Here is a 26,907-nt window from a genome sequence, read left to right on the forward strand (position 1 = left end):
ACATCTACACTGAATAATGGTTGTTTTCAGGTGGTACATCCAAACAGAACTGTAGCTGTAGTTTAGTTTGGTTTTCCACACTATCCGCAAGTTTTAATGATGGATTTACAAGAACTCTAGAACACTATACTTCAGAGGGTTTTTTTTTTCTTAAATCTTTTCCAACAAGTCCCCAGCCTTTGGGTCTTTCATTAATCACCAATTTGTTGTAGAAAATAATCTTCTGAAGTTGTAAATGTTTCTTGCCAGAACTATTTTAACTAGCTGCTTTCACCTCATAATCAGTACTTTGTACAATTTTTGGTTTTTTAAATCACAGGCAATAAGTAATGTTTCCATCAACAATTTTCCATTAAATTACTCTTGAGAATGTGAAAATGACAGACTTTTTTATGCCTAAAGAAATAATGTGATGTTTTTACTAAGGACTACTCTGTGATTAAAGGTTCACATTCCAAATAGCTGCAACTTATTCTTTTACCTTTATATGTAGATCCAATTTTACTCTATCGTAGTTGTTAGTTCTGCTGCAGTTATGGTCCCCATGAAAGTTTGTGACTCCGACTCATGCAATAAAGGAAGAAACATTTTTAAAATAATATGTTTCTTAATTAAAAGATTGACTAGACTACTGATACAAACTGGGAAAAAAAAAGTTCATTAATTTCCACAGGAATGATGTGTCATCTCTGTGGGACAAATTAGGACTATTTAGAACATCTGAGCTATATATTCCCATATAATAATCTCTTTGAATTCCTCTCAGTGTCATCCAATTCCTGCATTTGGAAAGCTTTCCTTGTTTCAAAATGTGTAAAATGAGGTGGGGTTGTATTTTTGCATGTTTTTTTTTTTAATTAGTGGTGTATAGTGCACAATACTTAAACTATACTCCTAACCTGCCATACTCTCTGAATTTTATCTCGTAATGGCTTTGTTCATCAGTGTCTTATCTGTAGATACTGATTTCTTTCCCTTTGACTACCAGTACCATATCTTTCTTTGTAAAAGAGATATAAAAATGGTTTTGGCAAAACCCATCTTCAGTGAGTGCAAAAAAAAAAAATGCACAAAGGCGTAGTCTATTAGTATCTCAGCACTAGCATTTCTTCCTACAAAAGAAATGGCACTTTCAGGGTTATACAGGCTACCCATGTAAAACCTTTATTTGGCAACTCTATGTACTGAAGCTGTCCAACTAGCTGATAAGCGGGCACAATGCCACTGAAGCAGATGGGCATAGCTGTAGAGAGCCAAAAGACAATGTATGTGCATCAAGTGTGGATGTTGGTGGCAGGCTTCCCAGTCAGTGATGTCTTAACGATTAAATGTCCCGAGTTTTTTGCATCTGTAGTTACAGAGATGCCAGCCTTACTCCTGGATGGTGTTTGAAAATCTCTTCTATTTTATTTATAAATTATAAAGAACTTTTTGAGAATGCTTGATGTAGAAGGTACTTGAGACAAGAAGGTTAAGAGTAAAGAAAATAGTAATGATAACATTTCCCAGCCCAGAACAGGCACATGCTCTCACCCAAAACTGAGATGCAAACTGGAGTTCCAGAGTAAGGAGAGCGAAAGCATTATTTAGAGTATTTGAGCTATGCAGTGGAGAGAAGCAACAGGTACTTTCAGAGAAAGAAAATCAGATACAGAGAAATGCAACTACTGTAATTTTACCAAAAAAGGATTTGGACGTGATGTCATCAATGAAAGAGACTCAAAGGCATGAATAAGGAACATTATACTATTCTTTGATTATATCACATTTAGGGAAATATAATTTGGCAAGTCTATGTATATTAAGAGGGCTGTACCACAAAATTACCTGATTACATCACCAGTTTACTCTCAGAACTGGAAGAATCTATTGCATGCAATATTTTTAGCTAATGTTTTTAGATACAAGTTGAAAGTGAAGGAAAAGACAGTTGTCCTAAGATACTCCAAGAGAAAGGTTTTCTTTGTTTCCTGAATAATACAGAGCCAAACATGCACACAGACCCAGGTATAAACCTTTCTGAGGAAGGTCATAATTCACCAATAAACAAACAAAGTGTGATGTGATCTGGTGATTTAAGTCAGATTTTGATTGATTGATTGATAAATGAGGAAGATATTTTTAGTATAGTACTTCCTTTGAATATCAGTCTGGTTTCAGTGTGAAATGAATGTTTTTTAGACACACAAAGTCTTAAATTTCCCTGAAGAAATTAGAAAATAAAGTCCATTTTGCACTTTATGCTCTTTTAGAATGTGTGATGTTTGATTATCAACTTTTATTTTATTGTTACAGCTTCAGATTTCTTTTTTATCTCATTGAATACATTCAAGATTGAAAAAGACTGAAAAAAGCGCCATGTTGTATTAAAACATACTGATCTTGCCAAATTGGGCAGTCTTGCCAAATAACACAGTCTTGCCAATCAGAAGTACCAGAAGGGAATAAGGGAAGGGGAAGTGTGTTCTTTGTCTTCCTCTCTCCCTTCCCCATGGCTCATTAGCATCACACAGTGAGTCAGTCACACTCATGTGGGCACGGTGACAATCTCCCAGGTATGCACCCCCTACACAAGGAAGTTGCATCTAACCCTGTGCTCACCATACAATTTCATGAATCTAGTTTTTGTGCCTCTAGAATTTGGTTCTATCCACTCCAGCTGTCTTAGCCTCCTAAAAAAAATATCAGTCTGGCTCCATAGTACTGTTGGCTAGAAACAGCTGTGCTAGTTGGGGTCCCTTTAAAGGCAGACACTCTGCAGATCCAATTTAAGTATTTTCATTATCTCCAAAAAATGGGAAACAACCTTTGCAGTTGACTGGTACTTTCAAAACAGCCACCAACCTCCCAAAACAGAGCTGCCAGCCAGTGACTTTCAAAGTCTGTCTGCTTTGTTCCCCAACCTTGAAACACAAACTCTCTTAGTATCTTAGCCTCTTCCCAATTTTTTTCCAAAACTTTGGAGTGGTCTTAGGCATTTTTGAAAATTTGTACTTTAGAAAACGGTTCAGAGAGAGGTAAGAAAGCACCTGATGGTCCTCACTTATTTCTCCTGTGACAAGAATATCTTTAGCTTCAATTAAATCTCCTTTGGAATACGAATACCAAGGAACAAACTCAAAGCCCTGTGAACTCAATGGCCAGGCTCCTCATGGCTTTGACTGTTAAGGCATTAAGTCAAAGAAAATGGAAGGGAGAAAATGATACCCGGGAAGCTGAATACAAACCTCTCAATTTATCAAAAAGATCTTATTGTAAATGGCTTAGTTTTAGCAAGAATTTTGATGTATTCACTGAGGGAGATGGATTCCTTTTATAAATAGTTGCAGTTGGCACTCAAATACTGAGGCATCAATAAAAGAATCTAGATAAATGTCAGTAGAGTCTTGTTCCTAGCAACAGTATCTATTGATTTCATTTTTTGCATTCTGTTAAAAATGAACACTGAAAGAATCCTGAGTGTCCTGATTTGTATTTTTAATAAGGAATTTAAATGGGCACAGCTTAAAATAAAATAAAATTAAAATAAACTGTCCAGTGACTGAATTATAATCAAGCTTTTTCTTTGGGGTTTTTTTGAAAAGGCCAGAGACACCAAGGAAACAGTCAATACACATGTATCTCCACCAATATGGTGATGCCTGAAGCAAATTATGGCTTCCCACCTTTCCAGTGAGAAACCCTTCTTATTAGATTACAACCAGAATATATTTCTTACGTTTATTTTGCCTGGACAAAACCACCTTGCCTTCCTGGCTGCACATTGTCCAGTTCAAGCAGGAGGGAGAGACAATGTTCCCACACAGGTCTGGTCATGCAGCAGAATGGGTAGATTTCTCCTACGGCTGCCTGAGTTTGAAAAGGACCCAGAGAAGTGCTCCTTAGCTGGTCAGGCTGGTTTACCCTGGGTGAAATGGAAGCATATGGCAGGGTGAGCATGACACAGAGTCCACATGGAGAAGCACTGCTACCCTGCAGAGGGGTTAGGCAGTCAGTGAGGCTTGTTGGACCACTCTTAAGAACTGGTACCATCAACAGAGCCTCTCAGTGGGGTGGTGGTCCCCAGACTGGGCAACGGTGGTGGGTAACAACACCACTTCTTGCCAAGGGGCTATTCACATATTCTGCAGAAAAGCAATTACACAATCTATTCTTGGGCATTTTCCCAAATATTTCTTAACAATTGAGGCAGACTTGTACATGCAAAACTGGTTTTCCATGTATCACTTTTGCACTAAATGTGTGGGATTTTTTTGCAGCAGGTTCATTCCATAGTTAAGAGTCATTTTCAGGTGAAGCCTTGGGTAAAGTAATAGCAGCTTCTAGTAGCCAGTGATCTTGTTCATGTTTCTTTTTCATTGGTAATTCATTGGTAAAATGTTCTGTGTTGCTACAAGTTACAGTGAAATTTTACAGCAACAATTCCTGCAGTTTTCCCCTAAGATTTAATAATAAAAAATATCCATAGAAGAGATCTTGAATTCTTGTGACTGCAATTTCTACACTAATCACTATGTACAAACTCTGAGGAAATCCAGGGCTTGAAATGCTTGGTGTCTTAAGAATGGTCTAGAAGGCAGGGTTTGGAAAAATTCTTTCAGAATATTTCTAGCCCTGGCATTGAAAAACCAAATGACCTCCAAAAGCACATCATTTTGATTTCTATCTTTCTTTCTTTTTATGCCAACTATAATATGAATTTAACAGCTGATAAGAACTGCTCAAAAAATAATGCCATTTCAAAGCCATGATATCAAGTTTTTAAATCTTGACTAAAATATCTTTAGCATTGACTTCTAGTGCTAGTATCTCTTGAGGCAGAACCTGGTAGATTCATGTTGGAATTGAAACAGAGGATCAAAACAGCACTATTATAAGGTTTGCTGTTGCCTGACCAGCTCAAGTTATGTCTTGAAGAATAGAGATATTCCTAGAATTCTGATATGAAGAAAGTATTATAAGCTCTGTTTAAGTGAAAATTATCTGTGTATCATTTTCCTGTTACTTACATTTAATTAGTCATTTCTATTTTGAAATACTTTATAATCTCTTCCACGAACAAAAGAAAGAATGCTGAAAAAACTAGGAAAGTAAAATAAGATGAAAAATACTAATCCATCTCTGAATATATGCATGTATATGTATGTGTCTGCAGCTGAGTGGATATGTACTGTGTTGCAGTAAACTGAGTATTCAGATATTTGAAGTTGCTTCCCGCTGGTAAATGTTTCACAACAAAGATGTGATCAAAAGAAATACAGGAACTGAATGATGAGTGAAGCCAAACCAATTAAATCTCTATTGCTAAGTCAAAAAGGTAAAATAAATATGTCCTGTTAAAATTTCTGCCTTACCTTACTTTCCTTCTTATATAAAATGCACTTATTGTTAAAAAGGTCATGAGCTTTAACATATGGATGCAGAAGAAACCTAAAACAAAACAACCCCACAAAAAACCAAGAAGAAATGAACTTGAAATGACAAAACCCAAAATTCCTCTGCTCCCCATTTGTAAGAAGAATGGCAGAAATATTGTCTTTTTAAAGAAAACTCTTTTTTAAAGTAACTCCTTAGTTACAGATTACTTTTATTTGGCAATCTAGAATAATTGTAACACCCTAGTGTAACATAGTAGATTGACTGAACAATGCTAAAATGTAAGTTATGTATTTCTGTGTGCTTACTTTTACGTTCTGGCCATTAGCCCTTATAGCATCATATGAAAAGAAATCATTATTTATTAAGAATAGAGTGACTACACTGAGAAAATGTTGTGTGTCTTTCTTAGGAAAGCTGTATGAATGGGTCCATTTATCTCCTGAGTTGTTTATGGGTTCTTGGAAGGAAGGTTTGTCATTTAGTGTTTAAGGTAAAATTTTAAGATGGTACAGCTGGACACTGAAACAGAAGCTGAAAACCAAACTAAAGTGTTGCAGTACCCAAAAGCAGCTGCCATGTTAGCACTTCTCCCAATCTTTTCTACTAAAACCTGAAGAGCTGTGAATCTGAGAAACAGAAAATGAACAAATGAATGATTCAAGCTTAAGCATTAATGGACCATCAGTGTGCAGGATACAGGAGACAATAGTTCTCAGAAGATGTCTCTTCAGCAGTACTTTGGGGATGTTTTACACTGGTGAGGTTTATTTTGTTTTGTTCTCTTTTTTTTGTGGAAAAAAGGGAGTGCATATCTGCACAGTGCAGTGTTACTATCTCATTTTTTATGTCACCAGTGCAAGATTTTTAATAGGCTCTGTGACATAGGGAATTTTGCCTTGGAGGAGTTTAGCTTTCCAAACAGCAAGGGTGGAGTGATCAGTGTCAGATACAGAGAAATGAACCAAGTCCTGGAAGTGCCTTTTCCTCTCAATCGACCGTAATAGGAATGTAGACACTGCTCAGAGGAGGACATCTGCATTGCAGACATCTAAATGTGGGCAGATGGATATCACTCCAGCAGTAATGTGCTCTGTAGAAATCCAGCTTCTCTTATGCAGAAGGACTTGGAGCTATGTCTTCAGAGAAAAATTAAATCTCTGCTGTGTGTTCTGGGCCCAGCATAATTCTGGCACACAAGAAAATGGAAACAAAACAGAAGCAGCCAAAAGAAAAAAGGAGCCCAGTGAGTCCCCCCCAAACTAAAACTCCTTGGCTATGAGTAGACTGAGGGGTGACTGCACATCACAGCAATGTGCTGGGCTCTGGGCTGTCCCTTCATCCATTTGTGACCTGACCAGAATGTGCCTCAACTTTCCTCCTGCTTTTTACGCTTATGAATCCTTCCCACACAAATCAGGGGGAAAATAGATTTAATACACTCCTATATAAAATCAGGGCTTATAACTGAGCCCAAGGAGCTTGAAAGTTTGTACATAGCCACTAGGTGTATAGAAGCCTCTGGGAAGAAATTTTAAGCAGCACTTGCTCTATATCTGCAAGCAGTGATTGCTCAGGAGTACAAAACCAATCCAACAGTAATTTTCTCTTTGGTAGTGACCAGTTCTGATGCACTTGACAGTGCTGCAGCTTTCAGTCAGTTTTGGCAGAGGATGCTAATTATTAAAGTGTAATGTAAAGCAAGTAAAATACCAGAGAGATTTTTTTACCTGAAGGGAGCAAAGGGAAGGAGAAAATATATATACATTTGTGACTGATGAAAGGCTGAAGAGCGAAGGACTCACAATGCCAAAGGGTTAAAAAATTCCCTGATACACACAAGCAGACAACCTAGACTGTCACTGCAATTTGGGACAGAAAAGTCCAACTCAAAAATGGATTGTACAAAATCAATTCGCATTTGCTTAGAAACAGAAACTCACAAAGATGGGCAGTACTCTGATGCTATGGCCATGGTTGACATAAAATAAAATAAAACAGCAAGAAAAGGTCTAAATCCTAACAATATGAAGAATTCAGCCAAGCAAAACTAGTGCAAGCTGCATGCTGTGACAACCAACAAGCAATGAAAAATATCCGGAGGATTATGGCATTCTGCAAGAGCTTCCCAGTACATTCAAGAAAGTGAATGAACATGTATTGAAGTTGAACTGGTTGCACAAAGCCCTCTGCTGCCAGGAACGTTATTATTTGTTGTCAAGACTACTGGTTTGGCCCTGAGCTCTATCCCATTGAGGCCTGTAGGTAACTGCTGGGCAGAGAAGACTTTCATCTGGATCATTAAAAGCAGAGCACGGTTGCTCTTTGTGTTAGGTTGCTGAGAGCAGCAGTTCTGCTTAAAACAGCTGGTCCTCACGCATTCAATAACTGAATCTCTCTTCGGCGTGAATTTGGCTCCTGATTCCTTTTCGGAGTTAAGCTGTGGTTTCTGATCCTGCCCTGCACTGGAGCCTTCCTGCTGAGGTGTGGTTTCTGCTGGGTAGGTTCAGAGCTGGACTCTCCACCATGCTGTGCTGCCCACACCCTCATCAGCTCTCCGGGGAAAGCCTCAGGCAATGGGAATGGGAAGGAAATAGCAAAATGCACAAAGCAGATTAAATTAGAGAATGGTGCCTACTAAGGGGCCACGTGAAGTCGCCCTGTAGACTTCTGTCTTTCCCTACAAATGGACTTCTCCCAGGGGAGTCTAGGTGAGGTCTTTTACTAGTTCTAGGAAGGTGGAAACCAGAGGCAGAACTTCTGCTGTTCGGTGCTGAAAAGGTTCGAACAGGCAACACTACAGAAGGTTATGACAACTAAACCATGGACTTTGCTGTTCAGGAACAGCTGACTCCACCAAATAGTTATTTCTATTTTAGAGGGGCTTTTCAAAGGTAAGCAGAGCTGTAGGCAGCTCAAAGATTAGCTGAATGTTATCAGTAAGTTTAGATGGTATTTTGGTGCCAAGTATTCAGAATACCACTTGTTATCAGATTTGATAAGGAAAAGATAAGTTTGAAAATTGTATTTCTAAGTGAAGCATCTTCATAGACAGAGGAAATTAGGGGAAAATAACTCTAGAAGCAAAGATAGTGATAATTGTGGACAGTTGTCCTTTCCAGACATGCTGGGCTCAAGGTGACCCTTGAACAACTCAAGTACTCTTGCCCAGGTAGCATAAAAAATCATATTTTTAACTACTATGGCAAATGTAGTAATTATAATTTTCAGAAATATATTTAGTTTCTTTTTCCTGAATGGAGCATGGACAGGTCTGGGAGCCTAATATTTTCAGGTTTGGAAGAATCTGAAACTAAAATTGTGTACATTTTTAAAAAGAAAATAAGTAGCAAATCACTAATTACAACAATTCAATAGCTTTGAATTACACACAAGGTAGTATCTTGTAGGTCCGGAGCCCTTGTATCCCTCAGTCAAATGTGATTGTAATTGACTCACATATCCAAAAAGAATTTGGGAGCAAGAGAAATTCCATGTAAAGTTCTGTGAAAAAAATGCTTATATGTAAAATGCTCATAGCTATCAGAGTCACTCACTATTTATACTCAAAAGGTATGTGACATATTTCTCCTTCAGGCAAAGCAACCAAAGTAATACGTGTGAGTTCTGGTGACCAGGTTTAGATCAAATGCAGTAGTGGGCTACCTGGACCTTTGGTTCTTGTGCCCTTGTGATCGTTTTTCTGTTGGGCTGTGGAATTAAGTCTAGTAATTTAATTTCTTTGACCTTCAGTTTCCCTGTTAGTAAAACGGAGATAATGCGACTTAACCAACTTTGAGAAAAGTGTGAAGAAGGATGTATGGATTCTTAGTTCTTTTACAAGAATTTTAATATTTCAGTTTCCCATTCCCCAAGAAAAAAGACATCCTATATTAATTTGTGATGATTCATAGCGAATTTTCAAACCTGTAACTAAACAGTATCAATAAATCATAAAGTAGGTAATTCCTCTTATAATTCTTTGTAGACAGTTATAAATTCATGTTTAGTTGAAGAAGGGTAAGTGAATTCTACCATGTAAGAGCTGTATTTATATAAATTATTTTACAACCCCCCCCCTAGCTTTTACTGATTGACTACAACTTTGCAAAATAGTAAGCATTTAAATTTTCAGTCTTAGCCTTCCAGTTCTACCGCTTTCCAGTGTGGATTTCCATAAAAATAATAAGCTGTGTTGTCACTGCTATGCCTCCTGTCAGTATCTCCCGCTTGGTCAAGTGTGTGTTCATCAAGGTTCTTGTCTTGTTGATATGTGACTGCTGTAGCATTGTGGTGGCTTCTGTCAGATAATGCAGCTGTCTTGAACTCCCACATATGACAAAAAAATACAGCTATAGCCCTTTGAAGAGCTCTTATAAAATGTGTTTCTAATTAGATACATATAATAGAGAGTACCAGAGGGATTTGTTCATTGTCACAGACCTTCAGAGCTGAATTTCCCAACAATTTGCTGAAGCACGTAGACAACAAGAGGCATTTATGACTGCATGTGATCCAGAGATAAGAGATGTGCTAGATCTGAAGCATCTGAAATAAGAAGCAGTGGGAAGCAGAAGTATCCTTGTATTTCAAGACAATTATACTCAGTGTTTATCCACAGAATTCAGGCAGCAAACACTTAATACAACATTTCAAAAGGAAGCAGTTTAACACATACTTTTAAAAGACATTTTTAAACCTTATCTGTAGTCCAGTAACAGCAGATGCTTGTTAAAAGAGTGAAGCTAAAAGTCAGATAAATTTGTCATTTTTTTGGTGATAGACTACACAGTGGAAAAGAAGTTTCACTTCTTCATGTAAGCTCTCTGCTGGGACAAGCAGCTCCAAAGTGCCTTCGAGCATTCTGCTGGATGTGCTGGGCACAGGGAGCTTTTTAATCAGCTGTTGCTTATGTGCAGTGTGACATGTTGTACCATGAACAGCCGACCTAACAAAACCTAGTTTCCAGTGGCGTTCTCCCACATTTTTTCCCCTTTGTGTTGACTGATAAAAGATGAGTAAGTCTTTCTCTGTATGACAACTTAATAGAGTATCTCTTCCCATTTGTAGGCCTGTTTTCCTGAAACTTTTGTGAAAAAGTATCTTTGAATCTTCTAGTCTTTTGTCCAGTTTGCTTAAAATTGTTTAGGAGCACAGAAGTTATTTTAAGGGAACAGATATCGCACATGGATATTACTGCTTAAGTCTCATTTCTTTGGGAAATCAGTCTAAATGCAGTATTTAGAATTTTCACTGTAAGAAAACCAATTATCTTTTTGTGTCAGAAGGAAGACTTGTATTAACTCCATCAGAGTATATGTATACTTGTATGTAACATTAAAGTATTAAAATAATTGGTGAAAACCAGCAAGTTAAGATGCTGCAAAGTTAGAAAAAAATGCCAGATTAAGGTTATTGAATCTAAATTAATGTTTCCTTCTCTTGTTCTGGTAGTTATAATGCTCAATGTCACGTGCGAAGCCAGGTGTACCATGAGCAAGCTCCAGGAAAATGAAATGCTCAATATACTTAACGTCTCAGAGTTGGGTTTAAAAAAAAAAAAAAGAGTGTGTTAAGACCATGCATCTGAGTTAAGTTCCTATGTTGCAGTTTTATGAGCAGCCTACACTCAAAGAGAAGATGTGCATTAGAGAGGCCATGAAATCTCCATCCCTGGAGATATCCAGACCTCAACTGGACAAATCCCTGCACAGCTTGATTTATGCTGGTCGTGCTTTGAGCAGAGATTGGACCAGGTGACCTCCAGAGGGTCCCTCCTGACCTAAATAAATCTATGATCTGTGACCAGATCTATGGACCAGAAAGAGCTGTCCTACAAAGTATATGTAATCTGTATGCTTTAAATTACTTAAAATTACTTCTGTCTAAAGCAATTTGAAACTTTAAAACTGTGTTAGCTTTCATTAGATCAATATTTATCATAATTCTTCAAAATCTGTACATGGTCTACCTAATAGCTAGGCTGGCTGGCAATTATTTAGTTATCTATAAAAATAAGAAATAGGAACAGGCCTAAATTTTACTTATGTTGGATGTAGTCTCACTTTAGATCTCCTCAGAAGGGACAGAATTGTAGTATTTTCACAGTATCTAGAAAGTTAAGTAGAAAATGGCATGTTGAATGATAGATAATCTGATGCAAAACAACACTTCCAAGAGAAATGCAGGAAGAATCCTACATAGTTTGTTACTGAATTTACAGAATGAGATTTTCATTCATGACGAACAATGGTTTGTCATATATTTTTTGTAAGGGCTAGATAACATATGGTCTAAAATATTGTCTGCTTATTTGGAAGGTGATTTAATACAGAGGTGTGCAGAAAGCAGGGTTTCCTGATTTGGAAAAGTAGTTTAACAAAATGTAATCAGTATAGTTTGGAGAAAAGACAACAAAACAAGAAGAGTAAGTCTGTAAATACTTGAGAGAAATGGGTTGGTGATATAAAAGGAGGAAATAGCCCTCAGCTATAACAGGTAGGGAATAGTGTTGTGTCTCTGCCATATTTCACACATATGCAGTGCCATGGGTCTGTGGAATGAAATTAGCAAACGTGCAGAATTGAGTTGTGAACAACTAGAGGATAGCTACGACAGCCATTAGAAAAACATTTGTTGATCCTAAGGTTTATTAGATGATGGAATGATTTGTCAAGGGAAGTTCTCAAGCACAAACTTTTAGATAAGAGTAGCAACAGCAGGTCAAACTTTATTACACAAGATCCTCCAGCATTAGGACAGGGAAATGCAGTTTCCAGTCCAAGCACATAAGGTCTTATAAATACAAAAAAAAAGCAAAGTAGTGGCCAGGAGAGAAAACAGGTACTCCATTACTCACATCAGATATGTGAATAAGAAGCTTGGCAACCACCAATGAACAGTTATTGCTTAAGCATGAGTACTCCTCCTATACACTGTAAAACAAAACAAAACCAAACCAAAAACAAAACCCAAAGAAATTGCCAATTTAAACACAGTCTGCCTCTGAGGGTGTTGAGTAATTATGAACCATACTTTGGAATGTCACAAAATATATTGATAGAGGCAGCTGTCATGACCAAATCCATCTATATTTTGTAGAAATGCTGCAAAATAACCTCTCTCTCTCTCTCTCTCTCTCTTTTCTTGAGGTTATATATATAGGTTTAATTTCTTGAGACTAAATCCAAACTCTTGCAGAATCCAGTGCCTACTTCAATTAGGCTTTGTTATTTAGTAAGTTATACTTGAATAACCATTTGAAAAATCAGCTCTGCACTTCTCACATATAATTGATATTGCATGCCTCTCTTGATATTGCAATATTCCCCATTAGAACAATAATAAGAGATCCAGATTAGTTTCAAATTCAGATGTCAGACCTATCAACTGTTTTCTCAGATACAGATTTTCTGGTGTGACTGAGTACTCACTAGGTCACTCTAGATTGTGTCTGTGAAAGTGAAGAATTTATTCTTGATTCTCTTTTATATGTAACATTTTTATTCATATGCACCATATTTATAGTCTGGTTTTGTCTTGGATTGAACTAATTGTCTAATGAACTAAGTTAACTCAATTGATAGTGAAACTAATAATGCACTGTTTCTCTCTTCCTCCCTCCAGTACGCTGTCTGGCTGGTCCTTTGGGTTACATGGAACGTGTTTGTTATCTGCTTCTACTTGGAGGCTGGGGACCTTTCAAAGGTAATTTATCATTGGATACATTTAAGCCATCAGCACTTTGTTAACATGCCCCAGTTGAAAGGTTGTGTTAGTGTTATTAGAATCAGGGTAGTATGATGGAAATTTGGAGTACGCTGGGTATGTTAGAAACTTTTAATCTAGACAGTAATGAGCATATACCTTCTGATGCCCACAACAATAATGGTGTATATGTTTTAAAAGAGAATTAACTCTTTTTGCCCCCTCAGTAATTCTGCAATGCAATTTCACCTCTATGAGAGACACTAATTAGTGATTTCATGAATACAAAAGATTACCATCTCAAGGGTAAACAAATATTTTTTGTTCCATTTAGCTCGCTGTTACTTAGCTGAATTCCTTTCAGGGTTCTTATACCACAGCATAATAATTGTAAAACAAAGTGTCTTTCATTAAATTAAAGTGCAAACGGAGGTGCCAGAATAGATAGCTTTTTGGCTACAGCAGTGCTTTTTAACTTTGTGCTTCTGGTAGGAATGTTATGACTGAACACTTATACACAGTCAAAATCAATAGGAAAAATATATTTTCCTAAGATTGACATATTTATAGGGTTTTAGTGACACTGTAAGTGTCACACATAAAGTGGTAGTTGGTAATGGGCTCAAACCAACACCTCAACCCAAAACTCCTACTTTCTAAGGCATTCCCAGAAGGCTGCCAATTTGTGGGATAAAAGATTAGCAGCGGTAACAAAATATTTTGTTAGAGTAATAAGCTTCAACTGAGTCTGAATATTGCTGTCCATGCTGAGTTATGCTCACAGTGGTGTGAACTGACCATCAAGGAGAATCTCATGTGTGAAAGAGATCACATTTTCTTCTTGACTCAGATATTTAATTGCTGTTCCTGATTAAAGGGAGTTTAGCCCAACTGTAAATTACAGGTGTAATTCTCTGATCCTTTGTGAGTTACTGATATGTTATGATGCAGAAAGTTACACACAATTATAGGAAGAGTAAATGAGGCAAAGATACTTCTTTACCTGTATTTTCTCTCAAATCACCCCCAAAGTACAAAAAATACTAGAGACTCAGATATTTCATCCCCGTGTATTGTTTCTTCAAAAGATGCTGACTTCAAAAGGATCAGAATTTCATTTCCTGAGGGTGTAAAGTAATTTTCTGCAGGTAAAACGTTACACTTTGTGGGTTTTATACCTTCAGACAGGCCCAATCTCATTAAAAGCTTGGCAAAAACATAGTAAATGAAAGAACTTGCATATATTATCTTTTATTTGGTTAAAATGCTTTCTGTATTGCTAAGTGAACTAATGTATATAACAAACCCAGCACCTGTTGTAAAATTATACTCAACCCAATCCACCCTCTTTCCACCTGCTTGTTTCATCCACCTGCATTCCTAAACTTGTCAATGTTGGGGTGCTTATCGTGTCTGGGGAAGTGAAAGGGAGCAGGAAGGAAGGGAGAAAGGAGGAGCAGCTGTTTGAGCACTATGTTTTAGTGGGTATAAAAGCTTAAGAACACTAGAAAGTGCTAGCTGGAATAAAGATGGGCCAAAACCAGTATCTAAACCTGGAACTGATTTTTTTCTGAAGTCTAGGGCTGTGTGATCCAGAGTGTTTCCCAACCAACCATATGGTTCATGCTTATATTTGGATGCAGTTAAAAATTTTATTTGGTCTTTAGAGGTATTATTTGTTCCGGTGATACGATCTGCCTTGAAATACCCAGTAGAGTATATTCCTTCCACTTCAGCTGGTTTTCAGCCCAACAGCATTGGTAAAGAGGGGGAGAAAAGAAAGTTCCTAGATAATGGATATAAGAAATAGGTGCAGATTGACTCATTGTCTACAAAAGGTCTAATTCACACATGGGACATCACTCTTCTCTCCCCTCCCTTTCAACTGCGAATGGTACATCAAAACTTTCCCACATGATCAAATCTTCTGCAAGATCTAGGGCCTAGAAATAAACACCTAAGTGAAAGATACCCAGCTTTTTGGATGGATAAAACTTATCCTCCTGTTCTAGATCCTTTAGAGGCTCCAACTGTTTTACAGATGTAGATACCTTACAAAATGGATCATTTTAAGTTTTAAGTCTCTCAGTCACATTCATACGTCTTGCACTGAATCTTCTTTATTATTTATATTTTCATCTGGGAATAACTGCAACTTCAGATCTGTAATGATACTCCTGTGTATTCCTTTGTGTTTGGAATGGCACGTAGAACCTTGAAAAAAGCTCGGGGTTTGAATTGGTTCTAAATAGAGAATAAAAAATAACCTTTAAGTAAGTACCAGAGGGATGCCTCTGAGGTTGTAAACCATGAGAGAGGATTCCTGCACAGCATGGCTTTAGGAATTGATAGGTTAAAATTACAGCCTAATAATAGTTCAGCTGGGTATAGTTTATTTTTATATGTATAATTTAAAGCTTTCTACCAAATAAAATAAAAGAAAGGCTTTTTTTTAAAGTTTTGAGGACAGCTTTTATTCTATGTGTATGTACATCAATTTTTCCATCGTCACCTGCTGATACAATGGAGAGGACATATTTCAATTGTTAATATATCTTATTACAAAATGCTTTCCAGCTTCATCCTTTTTTATTTTAGTTGTGGGGGCAGAGGTCATGACATTTATACAGCTTCTCCTTATTGCACTGAAACAGGCCTACAAAGACTCAGAAATTTTTAGAACAATGAGGTAATCATCTCTGAAGAGACTGAAGATGCTCAAGGATTATTAGTGAACAGCCATGCAAATCTGTTTGCATTATATACCATTACAATCATATATATCTTGTGGAAAATGGCATTGCACTAAGTATTTTCTGTCCTTGAGGCACGGTTGTCTTTGCTGAAACTGTTTCACAGCAAGCTGGAATATTTATGGCTTTGTAACAAAGGTTTGTAACAAATAGGAAGTGCAATCACTTGTTCTTAACCTTGATTGTTATCTAGCTCTGTGAATGAATGCCTAGAAAACCTACTTCTTAGACTTAGTTTTCAGTATTAGTCTTCAATAATATTTAATTAGCCTGTGTGTTGTTTTGCTTGCTGGTGAGTGCCATACTCAGTATAAGTAGGACTTTAAGGTTTCGGGAGTGGTAATATTTATTTTGGCCTGTGGCTAAGCAAATGTAGCATCCAAAAAGCATAACCTCTTATGTTGAATGAGGCACATCTGAAGTACGCTAGTGAAACAAAAAGGAAAACATAATAGAAATCATCACTGAGAAAATGTAATATTTCAATGATTTATTTAAATATCTCAAGAAAGGACATAAGGAACTAGATTTAGCTACCTCAGAAAAACAACAACAACAACAACAAAGTCCCCAAACCCCAACATAAGTTAACAGTCTGTTTAGCATTTTTTACTTTCTTCTTCAGACAAAACTCCCATTTACTTCTACGGGATTCAGCTGAAAGCTCTGAATAAAGGTCCTCAGTAGAAAGAGTGCTGCAAATGCTCGTGTAATGAAGAAACAGCACTCTTCAAGGCATATAAAAGCTTCCCCTAATGATGTCTAAGGATCCCACAAGCACAATAGAAGCAGAATAAGAACTATCGAACTCACATTTTTAGTTTAAAAGTGAGTAGACATTTTTTTGCTGCAAAAAATGCATGGTTGAGGTTGCACTGGTCCCATCACAAGTGCGGGAGTGTAGAGATGCTGCTGCTGTGAGTTACTGGAAGTCAAGGCGGAGGCTGGACTTGGGACGGTGGATGAGGAGGACCAGCTGAAGTTCAGGGTCCAAAGCAGCTCTTGCTGCACATGGTTCCAGCCTTGTGCCAGTACTTTTGGTTCTCCTTGCATGCAACCCTACTTTTGTGTGACCAGACACAAGAGCTTTCCTCTCACTGCCACCTGGCTGAGCTCCGCTATCACTTTGCTGTAGTCCCTAGAAGTACTATGTGAATGTGACCAAGAATACACTTTTTAAAAACTCATTTTAACTGACAAAATTGACATAGTTTCTATTTGTGTGGCATTCTTGACATCTTCCTTATTTATACCTAATAACATACAAAGGTTATATATAATATATTAAATCATAAAGTTGTACTTATATGTCTTTTGACACAAAAATTAGGTGTTTGAAAGTCAAACACTCCAATATCAAGAAATGCCAGAATCAAGGTTGCTTGTATAAGCATAATTTAGCTCGCTCTGTACATTCATTTTTATATAGCTTTTAATTATGCAGTCACAACTGTATTTTTTTTCTTTTTCACAATCCTTTCCTTAATCTCTGTACAGCATGGCCTATTTTAGAGATGAATCAGGTTTGGGAATTGAGTGAGGCTGCCATACTGGATCATGCATCATACATGTATTGCAGCAGTCAGAAAAAGCTTAATAAAGGGGCAAGGAAAAAAAAAGCAAACCACTTTTCTTACCATATGTGACCATTACATATTTTGTTTTCTTCTCATTGGCCATTATGTAATTAATTTCCGTACTTCATACAAGTACATCCTGTACTTCATTCAACTCTTCTCTGAAAACATGTAGAATAATACTATGAAAGCTTATTTACAGAGCTGTGGTACCTAAGAACCCTGAGCACAGTGGTGATAGTATGTACATAGCTCACCACGTGTAGTTAAGGTGCAGTTCCTTATGATTTTAGCGCTCATTCTACAGATATGAGTTGCAAGCTACTGTTCTTTAAAAAAAAAAGTTGCTATTTGCATTCAAATTAGGTTACTTCCTTTCCTATATTGTCCTGAGCTGCAACAACAGGGGGAACATGAAAGAATAGGAAAGATTAAAAAACCCACTTATTTGAAATTATTAAATATCATACAAAGAACTGAATGTATTGTAGCTATTAAAATGTAAACTCACAAAAAATATGTAATCACATTGCTTTCTGCCAGAAGTTTTAAGGGAAAGAAAATGTTTCTGAACACATTTTCTCCTACCCACCCCAAGTATCTGCAAACATAAGATAACTTGGACCCACAAAATCACAGACTAATTCATGTTGGAAGAGACCTCTCAAGGTCACTTAATCCAGTCTCCTGTTCAGAGCAGCACCAACTTCAAAGTTAGAGCAGGTTGCTCAGAGTTTTAGCCAGTCAAGTTTTAAAAGTCTCCAAGGATGGAAATTTCACAACCTCTGTAGTTCTTAACCATTCTCATTGTGAAAAGTTTTCTCCTGATATGCAGTTGAAATTTCTATTGCTGAAATCTGTGACATAGCCTCTTGTCCTTTCACTGTGTACCTCTGAGAAGAGTCATGCTTTGTCTTTTCTAACACCCCCTTTAGGCTTTTAACTGAAGTTGAGTACTTCAGCTTTTGTTTTGTCCTTTCTGTAGTCAAATTCCTATTTCCAACCACACAGCTTGTTGCACCTCACAAGAAAAATAGCTAATTATCATGTAATAAATAATCAGTTCACTTTTCACAATTTTACATGCTTTACTATGGAAGAATAATGGAGGGTCTTCACATATATGTAAAGCTATATAGTATCTTAAGTAAAATGTGGAAAGATGAAGGTTATCCTTGTTATCTGGAAGAAGTACTAATACGTTAAAAAAGAGTTAGTATACTTTAGTTCAAAGACAATTCAATTTATATCAATTTATATTTAAGTTGCCTGATATTGTATTTGGGGAAATACTGAAAACATGACATATAAACCTTGCAGTCAAATAGAATGCTGAAAATGTGTAATTCTTCCTCTTTCCTGCTAGGTAAGTATGAATCAGGAAGATTAACCAAAACTTGGTGAAGGCTCCCCTGTAACTGATAGAGAGCAGGAGGAAGGCAATATAAGGGCATTGCTGGGGAATACCCCTGCGGAGAGAGACAGCTCTGGGACTGCAGAACTACTAGAGAAATGAAAGTTTAGGGAGAGTTTGCTGCTGTTTTATTATCTGCAAGTATTACCCACTCTGTAGCTGAACTGCAAGTTTGACTGTTTTGCACATTGTGAAAGCAGAGTAATATAGACAAATGTAAGAAATTATGTAAGTGGGCTTCCCCAACTGCCAATGTGCACTGTGATTAAAACCAGTGTTTTCATACATAGTCATAGTTCATAGTAACGTAAGGCCAGAAGGGACTTCAGGATATGGCTAGCCCACTTTCCTGCCTCCAGCCAGGCTCAGCAACCAACCTGGACGATGGGAGAGCATCTCACGCAAAAGGTCTTAAGGAGGAAACGAACAGTTTAGGAATCCACCCACAGCTGATGTTCACGCATTAACAACTTTTCACTGCTGACGAGTCTACCTTTCCCTTGTTGACCTGAGATGTTAGTCCAGGTTTAGCCAGATATGGCTGACTTTTAGTGGCTCTAAACAACTGCACTAGCAGTCCATCCCTTCTCTTTTCCTTTTCCATTGGATGACACTAATGGGAAGAAGCAGCAATGGTTGTAGCACTTCCTGCCAACAGACAAATTAACATCAGCCCTGCATTGCTGCTAGGAATAAATGGGAGGGTTGGGAGGAAATACGGAGCCCATGTTTCCTCTTATCGTTGTCATTTGTCCCCACCATCTTATCCAGCAAAGTTACAAGGACCAACCAGAAATAGGCACCTTGTAGTATTTTTCCACTTCAAAATCCCAACATCTTCAAGCAGACATCCACCTATGCGTCTGACATTCACATACCACTTCTTGGATTGATACCTAGTTGCTCTGATATGCAGTTTATATCCATATGCAAATTAAGTGCAATAATGCAAATTAGCTCAGGATATAATTTGCATAGCTTGTCACTCATGATGCTCAAAAAACATGCTGGCTATGAGCACTGAACACTTTATGCAACTAATATACTCTGATTTTAAAGGGACAGTTTGATACCTAGGTAAAGATGATGAAAGAAGGAAACAAAAGAAATGGTTCATTCATCTTCAGTGTAACTCAGTTGTAACAAAGCAATGAACTTGGCAACAAGATGGAACATACACCAGTTACACATTCATTCTACATTACTTCGTGTCCATTAGTATAATCGTTATAGTGCTTTGATTCCACATATCCTAATTATTTTTGTAAGGCAGTGGTCATTAACAGTTAAATGTCAATGTTGCACATACTCTAATAAAACAACCTGCAGGATGTTTAATTTTGAACATATTACCTTCCTTGGATGTTGTTTTAACAGATGTCCTGTTAAGATAACAGAGAAATTAAATTAGTTTTCAACTCAAAGCATCTGGTTAACTTTGTAGGTAAATGCCTTTGAGCGGTAAATCTGACCAGGGTTTTCAGATAAATAGCTATCAGAATGTTTTAAGTAAATGACTTTATTTTTTCACTTCTATTACTCAGGGCAGATTTGACATGCTTGATCATATATCTAACAGATGAAAATTGAAAATAGTGCTGGCAACCAGCAGTGTTAGGTTATTCTGAGGGTAGTTTCATGGGTAGATACTATTAAGCATGCTTATGGTTTCAGATAATTTAGTTTTGCAGCAATTTTTAAACCTCAAGATCTTTACCAGCTAGAAGATAACTGATTATAAAATTGAAACTGTTTATTACTGTAGACATAGCATATGGTGGAAAACATTTAGATAAAAGTGGAATTTTTCATCTCTTTAATGGTGAAGCAAATCGTGATAGGAAATCATTCAAAGTATAGAAAAATATGAAATAAGGTTGTAGAGATTTTGCTTATTGTACAAAGTTTATCTTTTAAAATTCTGAGTTCATGAATAAACATACATCTGCATGTTGATTTATATACGCACACTTTTTCCCATAATCTAAGAGTTATGCACTGAATACAGGAACACATGAAAATGAGTAAGTGTAGTGACTGATCAGATGATAATTCCATATGATGATTTACATATGTGTATACGTATTGTATAAATATCATACATGTGTGTACACATGTATTAAGTACCTTAGTTATACTGTTAAGATCAGTAGGCACATATTTTAGCATATACCTTACAGCTGCATATATTATAGTTACATGAAGGTTCTAGTATAGCTCTAAAGACAGTGCCACGGATATTTCTGCAAATCTTTCATATGCTACAGCCAAGACATTGCAGAAAAAAACAAATATATATTTATGAGATTACATTTTAATATTTATTAATTATATTGCAGTACCATCTAGTGGCCCCAATTTGATATCAGGGTGGCATTATAATATGACACCTAAACACACATAATATAAATAGAGCCTGTCCTAAATGGTGCGTAGTCTTAGTATGTGTTGAAACAGAATAAGTGGCAACCAACAAATAGGAGACAGCAAGGAGAATGCAAACCAATGTTATATCTGAAATTCTTCACGAAGCCTAGATTTTTTCAACTTTCTCATCAAGTTTTCCCCATGTTTCTCATCCCTGTGAGGATGGATAGGCAAGTGACACAAAGACCTACTTTTGATTGGGCAGCATTTCCTTGTCCCCCTCTGTAAAGAAATCACTTCTGAATGCTGTAGGGCACCATTGCTAGCATTTCACCAATTGTTTAAAGGTACTGGAGGAAAAACTGTTGATTTTGCTTAAAATGAAAAATCAGAAGATAAACATATTGCCAGTGAAGCAGATGCTCAGAAGATCACAGCTACAGAACGTACGCTTGCTATGACAGCTCTTCTGGGGAGTTGTCTGTGTCTCTCATAGACAGGACCTTTCCTATGGGTTTATAAATCAGGCTCTGGAATCAGCTATGGACAAGGACTGAAGGGTTATTCACCATAGTTGAAAGCCGAGGAGTCTGCCAGAGCACCCACTCATCTTTTGTGAAAGTATGAAAGCATACAAAAATATGTTCTACTTTTTAAAACCAAGTTAAATTTCACTGTCTCATGGTGTCAGCTTTTTCTCTCATTATTTATTCTTTTTGAGAACATATGCAATACTTGAAGATAGTCCTTAACGATTTGTTGTTTTAAGTGTAGGTGCAATGGCTAGAATATACTTTCTCCACATTTACTTTTCCTCTAAATATAAATAAATAATTGACCTTCTAATTAAAATCTATCCGATAAGCTCTGTCTTGTGAACCAGGGGTCTACCAGAAATTTCAAGGCAACATTAAGCCCCTACAGTTTCCAAAGAGCTTTGTATTACTTGGAATTTCTGAAGGAAATCATTCTGATCCTTATGTGACTGCAAATTGTGCCAGTGTTAATCCAATAGGAAATAAAAATTCTGTATTGCCTTCAGCATCTTTTCATGCATGAATAAGCATTTATTGAACCTGGGAAAGCAACGTGAGCTGTGAAGCTCTCTCCTTTTTTGATCCTATTTAATATCGTCCCCATCCCACAGAACAGCATGAGTACAGGCTCATTTTTACCCTACTCCTTTCTCCCCACTGTGATGGTAACAGCGAGCTCACAGACCGCAAGGCCATGCACTGAAAATGGCTGCGGTGACTGATCATCTCTTATAGTGGTTCATCATCTTGTAACGCTCCATATTTGCAGTTGCCCTTCTGCTAGTGGGTCCCACTCCCATGACCCTTGCAGAGCACTGAAGCACTTGAACATTCATGATCTATCTCTGGGCTAAAATCCACAAGTACATTTTAAGCCACTCCTAGCACCCACAGAAAATATGTCCTTACACACACACCCAACTTTGCGCTGAAGCAGGTGAGTAGCTCCTAGAGAGGACGCTAATAAAAGCCAAGGAGGCAGTAATATGTTTAAACTGTCACAAATATTTCAAAGTGAACGTCTGCCCTTGTCACAGAGCCATGTTATGCTTTCTGCACCCCAAGAGAATTTACGCTCACTAGGTAAGTCTCCTTAAACATTTAAACATGTATTTCCAGAAACATGGTGCAATGTAACTATTCAGGATAAAAAATAAATTAATCTTGCCTCCTGTAAAATTGCTACCTCAAAACTGTGTAATTAATTTTAACTATTAGTCATTTTTTTCTTGTAATTTTTTTCCTTTCTTGTTCCAATGAAAGAAATGTTTCCAAAACTACTATTGAAAGGCAGTGATCTGTGGTATATGGATAAGTGAATTAACTAATGTCAACTTTGATAAGTCTGTAGGATTTGATGATGAATTTTTATTAATTGCCCATAATAAACCAGAAAAATTATTCTCTGGCAAAATTGCATTGACTTCAGCGCTGTCATACTGCAGCTGACAGCACACTCTCAGCTTGTTTTGTTGATTCCATATGCTCAGATTGAAGGACTAGCTATGAAAAATATTTGGTCTCCTTTTCTAATAACCCACTAAACTCGATGATTACCTTTGTGAATTTATCCCCAGAGTATGAGTTCACTCTAGTGTTGATGTTTTCAAAACTTGCTGCTGCTATTTCAATGACATTAATTTTAAGGGGCATCCTATCTATTTAGGAGTAGACTGCTATACTATGGCATTATATCCCACTTAACAGAATAGCACAAACACCTATTTGAGTAGAAATTGGATTCTGTGTTTTGAGGGTAGGATTTGATTGATTAAATAACCTTACAAATTGAACAAAAGTGTGGTTTAGTGTGGGTTTCATTCTAAAAGCCTGTTCTTCAGCAGGCCACAGTGTAACTCAGGCTATTTTTCTTCCACCCAACAATAGTTGGCTAATTCAGCAATAATGAGGTGATCAGTAACGTGCTGTGTCTGAGTATCTCACCGGTATCTTTAAACTGCCAATGAACCTTTTTATAGAAAAACTGCTGTTTGCAATGTAGAGGGAGAGTATGAGCAGAGTGCTCAAAACTATGTGGAAAAAAAATAGTTCCTCCTCTACAGGTATTTGATACTTACCTCACCACTCAGATGAAAAAAAAAAAAGGTGTTGGATTTGTCAGGCTTTTGCCCATATCTCAAAAGTGAAGGGCTCTCCCTATCTATATAAGGGTCCCATCTATGACTTCCAATTAGGTGTGCAAAGCAATCTCTCTCTTCCTCTTTCTCTCTTTTCTTGGCAATTTTATATTTGTCACTCCTTTCTTTTCCTCCCTCAGCTTAGTAAAGCTGGACACTTTTTTTAATCCTGGCTTTGCTCACCACTGGCCCATTTCTCGAGGCTTAGGACATCCAAATGTATTCTAGGTCATTTGGGCTAAACTGGCAAGTTTTATTTTGCTTTGGAAGTATGGGGAAACACTGTATTAGAATTGATTTTCATTTGGGTATTTCTCTTTAACTGCCACTTACAGAATACACTAAATGTTGTAATTCTGTACTTCACTGCCCATTGTAACCACATGAACCTGATTCATAGTGTTCCCACAGATGTTCCTAAAACCTGAGTACAAGACATCTGTCCTGCAGCTGTGATGATGGGGATTGATTTGCATTAGGTTGAGAAGTTAAGTAGTTGGAACATATTTGTTTATCTTAAAGTCTGACTTAAGGAATTTTTTTAAACTTTTTTTCCTCATTAGAATATTGAATAAGTTTATGTAGGTGTGTTTCTTCTTTCGTACATCGCATTTGACATCATAATATAAATTTATATGAAACATTGTTAAATATATTGCAGATATAATCTAGATAATATATAGTATAAACACCATTTGCATAAGTATTCACATAAGAATAATGTAAAAATTGATACCATGGGTTGTGCAAAAGTTATCCATGAACTTTAGTGTCTACCCAACTGCGGTTAATCCTAGGTGTTCCAATGGCCATGTAAGAAATACTGCTACATACAATACTGAAAGAAATTCCTCCATTGGAAAAGCTTCTCCTTAAGTCTAGGGAACTAACCATTCACTTTTACTGAGAAACAAACATATACATACATATATACACACAAACATATATATATATTTGATCAGTGTTTTCCATTTCATTTGGCAGCACATATATGCCGTTCTGTGTCTGATTCTATTTCTTTAACTTATTTTTTTTTAATCTATTCTTATAGGCATGAAATCTACAAACAAAAGCAAATGCTGTTCTTAGCTTTTGTTTATTTGACTTTTTTTTTCGTTTCATCAGATGTTTTCTTGTGTTATGGGTGCCCTGGTTTACATTGTGCAAAAATATCCCATCTTATGTCAGTTATTCTGTCTTGAGTAGTTCCTATCCTACTTGCCAAATACTATCAGTGCGTTTGTGAATGGTTTAAAGTACTTCAATCACATAAGTAGTTTCAACTCAGCACAAAGATATACAATATAGCATAATTTGTGTAGAATCAGAAAGCTTTTGAGCTTCTAACTGTGCATTTTTCATGGTTGACAAACAATGATGGGGTTCAAAGCACGAGATGTTTCCTAAAACTACAACTTCTGGCTGTTGTGTTTGCCTTCCTGAATTCTCTGGGTTTAATTTTTAATAAAGGAAAAAGTTATGAGCTCAGGCAGCTGTTTGGAAGAAGAGGTTACAGGAGTGCTTAGTAACAACAGACTATGATACTATGTAATTAGTTTTTTTCTCTTCATTAGCATATACAACCTGCTACAGGAATGAGAATATAATGATAATTGCCAGACTCTTGGGTTTTCGCTCTTGGAAATAGTGTAAAGTACGAATCTGAAGTAATTTAGATTCTTTCAAGAAATGTCTCTCTCCGCATAGGGAAACCAGGAGCTTGTAACAGACTATGGAGACTTAATTTTGATGTTACATTTCTGGCAAAGCATCTCCAGGAGAGAATAGTACTTATCCTGATTCAGGTCTCAAAGTGAAGATGAGTGTAGCAATCTTTAACTTATTATTAAAAGATGTTTGTGTCACAGTATGTAGCATTAATGATAGGTTCTGTAGAGGAGAGTGGCCTTTATGTGAAAAGTCACTGAAGACAAAAGTTTACTGAGAGAGTTTACATGGGAAATTTGTTTGATTCCTGTACCCGTTCTGTTTAGCTTTAGGCAATGTTTTCAGCTGTTTTTCACAAGCACAAAAATGTGTCCATTAAAAAGAATATATGAAAAGTAGTATAATTTTTTTTACACTGGTATCATTGTGTACTGTGTAAGACAGTAATCCCTTGTTTCCTATCATAAAGAAGCATGCTTTCAAAGTTGGTAAGTGTCAGGTACCAGGTCTTCCATGTCTCATACAGAGGCAGTGCAAAATGTTACAAGCATAAGTGGCAAACTGCATGTAAGTGGAATGTTATTTTACATATAACTTCAGCCTTCGATAACCCAAACTCTAAAAATTATTTAAAAATAATATGCAAATAATCTGCTATTTATTTAAGATGGCGGGTTTTAGGCATGAAAACACGGGGTCAAGGAAACCAGCAAGCCACTGTGTGTCCAGAGGCTGGTGATGTGTCTTTGGCTCCTTCTCAGCAGAACATACCACTGAGTGCTGCCACCTTCCCATACCCATTGACATGCCTCTTCCCATGTGTAATTCTTCAACCTCTCTCATTCCTTCTTTTTACACTTCCCTTGTTTTTCTAGACACCTGCCTGATGCAGGTGGAAATGGACTGAAACACTCTTTGGAGATCCCTGCTTCTCTGCCTAGACTGCCAATGTAGCTCAGAGTAGGTACCTGAGTTCTAGACAGCTAAAGTTAAATGAGCTGAATCCAAAGCTAAGTTCTTATCACCCATTGAATTCATGGTAGTTAAGCACAATGGGATGCCTTTCTTTAACACCAACCTCCAAATATATTTAAAAATCTGGTGCCATGGAGCCTAAATTGCATTTAAATTGGAATTTGACTGTTTAGTCTGTTAGTAATTTCTGAAAATGGGGTTTGAGTTCTAGCAAAAAATTCCTTATGCTTTTTTGAAAATCCTGCGTTTACTGATCTGCCTTCAAGAAAAGCAGAAAGAATGGCAATGGTAGAATTTTCATTTATAAATGTACTGAAAAACTGCTTCATGTTTTCAGTTGGAGTTGCATAGTTTATTTGATTCTCCTCCTTCATTGATTATCATTTTGTTTCAGAG

The 26,907-nt window shown here is 36.9% G+C and overlaps 1 protein-coding gene across 3 annotated transcripts in view; it reads left to right on the plus strand.

Moving 5' to 3' along the window:
* NKAIN2 (sodium/potassium transporting ATPase interacting 2) overlaps nt 1–26,907 on the plus strand; it is a 561,467-nt gene that overhangs the window by 286,187 nt on the left and 248,373 nt on the right. For all 3 annotated transcript variants that reach the window (XR_012653077.1, XM_075046873.1, XM_075046874.1), the window contains exon 3: nt 13,003–13,083. Coding sequence is in view for 2 of the 3 variants with exons in the window: in XM_075046873.1 (XP_074902974.1) it covers nt 13,003–13,083 (81 nt within the window). In the remaining variant the exon portion in view is untranslated. The remainder of the gene's footprint in view (nt 1–13,002; nt 13,084–26,907) is intronic.

Source organism: Buteo buteo, chromosome 15 (genome assembly GCF_964188355.1).
Source record: "Buteo buteo chromosome 15, bButBut1.hap1.1, whole genome shotgun sequence".
Classification (NCBI taxonomy): domain Eukaryota; kingdom Metazoa; phylum Chordata; class Aves; order Accipitriformes; family Accipitridae; genus Buteo; species Buteo buteo.